The sequence below is a fragment of the Octopus bimaculoides genome, chromosome Z (assembly GCF_046866305.1).
Source record: "Octopus bimaculoides isolate indiv1 chromosome Z, ASM4686630v1, whole genome shotgun sequence".
Taxonomy (NCBI): domain Eukaryota; kingdom Metazoa; phylum Mollusca; class Cephalopoda; order Octopoda; family Octopodidae; genus Octopus; species Octopus bimaculoides.
This window is the reverse complement of record NC_142944.1, coordinates 5218388-5224387: the sequence shown is the minus strand read 5'-3', so window position 1 is coordinate 5224387 and position 6000 is coordinate 5218388. Positions and strand designations below refer to the sequence as shown.

General features: G+C 35.9%; 1 protein-coding gene across 2 annotated transcripts in view; it reads left to right on the top strand.

Moving 5' to 3' along the window:
* Positions 1 to 827: 827 nt before the first annotated feature.
* Positions 828 to 6000, top strand: part of LOC106870454 (beta-alanine-activating enzyme) — a 116265-nt gene continuing 111092 nt past the window's right edge. For both annotated transcript variants that reach the window (XM_089365437.1, XM_014916555.3), the window contains exon 1: positions 828 to 986. In XM_089365437.1, coding sequence (XP_089221563.1) covers positions 858 to 986 — 129 coding nt within the window. In that variant the 5' untranslated portion in view covers positions 828 to 857. The remainder of the gene's footprint in view (positions 987 to 6000) is intronic.

The following is a 6000-nucleotide window of genomic DNA, read 5'->3' as shown; positions in this document are numbered from 1 at the left end:
AATAGAAATCTACGGATGCACATACGCACATAATAGAGAAAAATGAAACAATTATGGACGACTTTCTCCGAAACACCACCGAGTGGGGAACGCTTCTACTTTGTGGACACCCTGTAAAATTATACTCCATAGATCAATGTATAGCACCTGTTGCATGTCATTGACAGAAACAATATGATAAAGAAAAGCACCAAGCTGAAGTTGGTAAACAAACCGGTGGAGACAGAACGGAGCACCAGCTGCAGCCGTAAACCGATTATTGCAATCGTTCATGCTTTGTTTACTGATGAAACACAAGAAAAACTTTCTCTTTTACACATTTTATAATACAATAATTTAATCGAAATTTTTTAAAATGAGGTAAATAAAAAATATCGACTTCTAAATCTGCAAGATAGATGAAGTAAACAGAAACAGTAAAAACCAATTTTTGGCAATGTTTTACTCACATGTTAAACAATGAATATTTTTGGAACTTTACTTTGTGTTGTGGGACACGGGGATATTTTAATTTAGTGTTGTCTTTTCTCCCAAGGAAACACAATGCTTTTAATCAAATAGAATTATCTACTAATATTCTAAGCATTTTCCCAAATCTTTGAATATCGATTCATTTAACAGATAAAAATCACAAATGGTCCCAAAGCAAGTTTTGGAAAGAATTACAAGAACTATTCTTACTATTATGCTATTATTATAAATAAGTCTATACAAGTGCTTTTTTTCCTCTCTCGCATTCTCATTCATTCTCTCTCTCTCTCTCTCTCTCTTATATATATATATATATATATATATATATATATATATATATATATATATATATATATATATATATATATATATATATATATATAATTATGGGCACTTTACACGATCTTGTCTTGCATGTAATAGATAAGTTCAAAGACCGGGTTGCAGTGATATACGATGATGAATTGGAGAATTCTGTTATTACATATAATGATCTTCATAAATTATCTAAACAGGTAAAACTGATGCTATTATTATCGTTTTTGTTGTTGTTCCTGTTTATTCGTAACTTCCTAAATTTCCTGCTTAACTGATAATGTTTATACAGTTTTCTTTGTTTTTGTTTTGTTTCTCTTTATTCAATGTTTTGCTGGTTCTTTAAACTTAAATCAACCACTACACGTTCTTTACTGTATTTATTTTTCTTTAAACACCTAGATTTAATTTGTTATAATAACTATTATTTGTTTTAAATGTTTTTTTTTTAAATAAATTAATTACCTTTTAACGAGGGCCGTCTTAGAAGCATTAAAGGTCCCCGGGCAAGTCAGTGCACTGGGCCCTGTAGGATTTATATATTGACAGCAAATCACAGCATGCATAGAACAAAATTAATCCCCTAGACCCGTGAGGCCTCCGGGCAACTGCCCAGTATGTCCAAGCTTTAAAACGGCGCTGCTTTTAGCCAATTTGTTTCGAATATTTACACCATAATTTCACCAGGCGAGTGCGTTATCATTGTGCATATTTTATTTAATGATATGAAATAGGAAATCTTTATCGTATTTAATAAAGCTAAAACACATGCGACTAATATTGTTCATTTCAAACAAAACTTGTTCATTGTGCATTTTGTTTCCAATGTTGATAATATTCTAGTTCGCGAATCGATCTTCGAACTTCACAGTTGTGAAATGAATCCTTTGTTTGTTGACATTTTCTTATACAGCATCATCTACAAGTGTTTCATGCAATCCCGTTCTTGTTTGCGCGCACACCGACTGAAAGCCGTTTATATTTTTCCAAAATAATGTTTGTATTTCCTGTTGACAAACTTAATCTTAAATTTAGTTCCAAAGTAAAACGCGAAAATATTGGTACGCTTTGGGGTGGGGGAAAAAAGATAACTGGTGGATAGAGAATCACAAGAAATTATTTGTTAAATTTGTCGTTTTGGTGGTAATTTCTTTCTTTTTGATATTTAAACAATTTTCCCAACTCTTGTATGTTAGTATTTACATATTAAAAACTTTCTTTGTGTATTATTAAACGTTCGATCATTACATTTGACATCCCCTTCTCTTTTATTTCAAGATTTAATCTGAGGAGGGGCAGTTTCCCCATTATCCTAAATTGGAGATAGGATTAACAGGATAGAATCAGCGTGGCTAAAGGCCAGTCTGAATTGTTGCCGGTCAATAGATGACGTGAAAACGTGTATAGAAGAGGGATGTAATTTTCGGGATGGTGGGATAAGGAGAGGGGAATTTTGGAACAGCTGTTCCTTGAAAATTCCATGCCTCAAGGAAAAGTGAGAACTGGGGGAGAGAGAGGGGGGAAACCCTGAAATTATAGGGAAATACTGTTTTTCAGAAACCTAATTTCTGTTGCATGAGCCATGGGAATACTAAAAACGAAGTGTGTTTAAGAGATCCTTGTAGTTTCCTTTTCCTACAAAGTATGGGGCTTCGAGGGTCCACTACTCCAAAACAGTGTTGTTTTCGGAAGAATGAATTGAATAAAATGTTTATTTCTGGTTCTGTGGGATAAAACACTAAATGAAATTGGGAGGATAGCGATGTATACAGCTTTAAAAGTGGAAAACACGACTGGCAAATTCAGCAAATATTCATATTGTATATATATTATTTATTCATTGAAAAAGAATACAATTAACAAAAGTAAATACTAAGAAGAGAGAAAAAATTATTGCAAAGAAAAGAAAATATTGGAGTAAATAAACAAAAGAAAGAGGTATGCATACTCCATCAATTATCACTCCAGAGGGCACTGGTGTTCCCCTCTAAAAGCTTTTGAGACACCTGAAACATGTGGAAGCTTGCAAAGCTGAAGTGATGAACCAGCCAGGCATGTTCACTGATATTTCAGTATGCTGGGACACAAAGTCAAAAACTCCCTTGTCAGCAATCCAGTTCCTCTGAATATCTCAACAGCTAAAGACTGAAAGATGTAATTTACCAATCTATTGCAGTATTCCAATATTGCATTCCATTCAGTTATGGGTGCAATGATTGCCCTCTCCTCGCCTACAACATTAAGGATGTGTAAATAAGTAAAAGTGTTGCTATATGGCATCTTGTAGGGGCCATCTGCATGTAGCCCAGGGGCAGAGTGGGTCATTGACTCTCTTTCTCTATAGTCCCTGGACAATCTCTCTAGTAACAGAGTTGAAGGGAATATTTACCCTAACAAAAGCTCATTTACTTAGGTATATCTCATTTTGGCAAGTAAACAACTTGCATCTAATCAGGATGATAATCCATGAAAGACTTTGGAATCAAGGGGCTTTCTTACATCAACGTCACATTCCCCTGCATATCACATTTCTGACTCAGAGAATGATGGAGATGTAGAGCTCGTCTAAGACATTGATGTTTGCCATGGACAATGCATCAACCTGGTCTCCAGAAAATTTGGCTTTTACTGAAAATGATATCTTTAATAGTGATCAGGTCGATCAAAATGAGAGTCAAATATGTGCTTTGACTTCAAATTGTCCTAAACAGTCAATTTATCCTGCCCTGGAACTAACAATCCAAGCTCCTTCCACAATTGTAGAGCTTTTAGCCATCACCCTATTGGAACTAATTTTGCAATTGACAAACCTAGTTTGAGCCAGCTTTGGTTGTTAGCAAAATATTTGGCCACTGGTCAGTTTCCATGCCTGTATGTAACCATAGCCTGTCAAAGAAAAGGCATCAAAGATAAAATTCCTAATGAGATTCCCATATGTTGTTTATCCAAAAATGTTTATGACAGTTGAAATTCTGATAAGTAAAACTGGTTTGTTCTCTTGTTTCTTTCACTGGCCAACTAGTTACTAATAAAGGTACATTCTTAATATTTCCACCAGAGATTTGAATTGCTAGTTGCTTTCTGAGGTTATCAATCCTTGGCAGAATCTTCTTTGATGTTTTATTTATATTTACATCTGAACACAGTGATTTTGGATTCAATTCCTATGCTGTGAGTTGGTGTTTGTAACCCTGCCAATGTTCCTGCCACAGGACTCTCCTGCAAATGAAATGACCAGTGATAATGCCGTAAGCAAAATGAAGAAAGTGCAGGTATGAAGTTTATACAGGAACATACATTAGAATGGGTGAATGCAGGAATAAAAGTGTTGGTTAAATTGCATAGATGGTGAGTGGGTGATCTAACTGAAAAGAGTTGGAATATTGATAGAAGACATTTTCTGTGCCCATTGCAGAGCTGAAATAGTGTGAAAATCTGCATGTGGCTTGTTGGATCTGGGTATTCCAGAGGAGAAACAAGAGTGATATTAGTGTCATGCCAAACACCAGGTGGGCTGATGTAGCACCAATTTTGTCTTTGACAGTGGAGTGAATTCCAAGAATAATAAGGGGCAAGTATTCTAGCCAATTGCTGTTGTGGAAAGCTCTAAGAGTGGATTTCAGTTGTCAGTGGGATCGTTCCATTATACCTTTGACTGCAGGACGGTAAGCTATTGTAGGAGATCATTTACAATCTAAAAGGCATGTCAATTCTGAGAAAAGAATGGATTCGAACTGACGTCCTCAGTTGTGATTGTAGTAGGCGTACCAAATCATGCAATTCAATGTTGAAGTGTAACAGTATCTCATAGAGGGATGGCTTCAGACCATTGAGAAAGCCGATCCACACAGGTTGAGATATTTGCAATTCTAAAACGGTAGCGATAGTCTGTGGCGATGAACTTTCGCCATATGACAAGGGACATAACTCTTGGCCTATTCCTTGATATATTTGTTGATACCAGGTCACACGAAATGGGATGTTATCAGCTTCAAAGTGGGATTTGCGCCAGGATATGATAGGTTGTGCAGAGCAGGAAAATACCCCAAATGTCTGTGCTTTTTATGTACATATGGGCCTTTGTGGCCAGCAGAGATGTTGCACCAAATATAACCTGGAAAAGAGGATAGAGGATGAAGTTTGAAAGAGAGGAAGAATTTTGAAGTTTGAGTTCTTCATCTTTTCCCTGATTGACGGTTAACTCTTGACGATTTATAAAGGCAGTGGTATACAGTGCATTAATGTGGACACAAGAAGGTGCATCAACTGCTGATTTATCTGAGCCCTTAATGTAATTAATATCTGTGGTGTATTGGGATATGAAATTGAGGTAACAAATTTCCCTCAGTGAATGATACTCAGGTTTAGAATGCAATACATGAGAGATTTGTGATTAGTAGAGATAGAGAATAGAGAGTCTTCCAGTTATGCCAGAAATGTTTCACACCGAGGTACTTTGGTAGCAATTCTTGGCTAAAAGTACTGTATTTCATTTCAACTGGTTTGAATCACTTGGAGAAGAAAGAAAGCAGTTGCTTTGACTTTCTGTGAGGAGTTGCAGAAATTCCACCCAGTGGGTTTTAAACCAACGATGAAAATGAATCGGACTGATAAACTTCCTTAGTTTCTTGAAGAGTGTGAAAATCTAAAATTGATTTAACTATGTCATTGAGAGAATGAATTCTTCTTTCATTGATACAGTGTCTCAGAAAATTTAAAGAAGAAGTCCCACAAAGGCATTTACTGAAGTGAGAGAGATGATCGAAAATTAGTTGCAGATGCTTTTCATGGTCACCTTTGGTAGTGCTGGCAACAAATGAGTCATCAATATAAGATAGACACAGAGTAAACCCTGGACTACATTATCTATGAAATATTAGAAAATTAATAAAGAACTGCATAAACCAAATGGCATTTTGGGAAAGTCGAAAAGCCTGAAAGGAGTTGTAATGGCCATTTTAGGAATATCTTCTGGCTCGATGGGAATTTGATTGTGTGCTGGATCAGATTAATTTTTGAAAACACTCTAGCACCATAAAGAGTAGAAGAGAATTTCTGTAAATAAGGGACAAGGTATTTGTTGAGTTTTGTGCATGATTAAGAAGTGATGGCCATGACAAGTCCACTCATCATCTGCAGATTTGTTGGGAATTATATGAAAGGATGAAGACCAGTTGCTGCTGGACGGACAAACTATGTACAGTTCCAGTATGT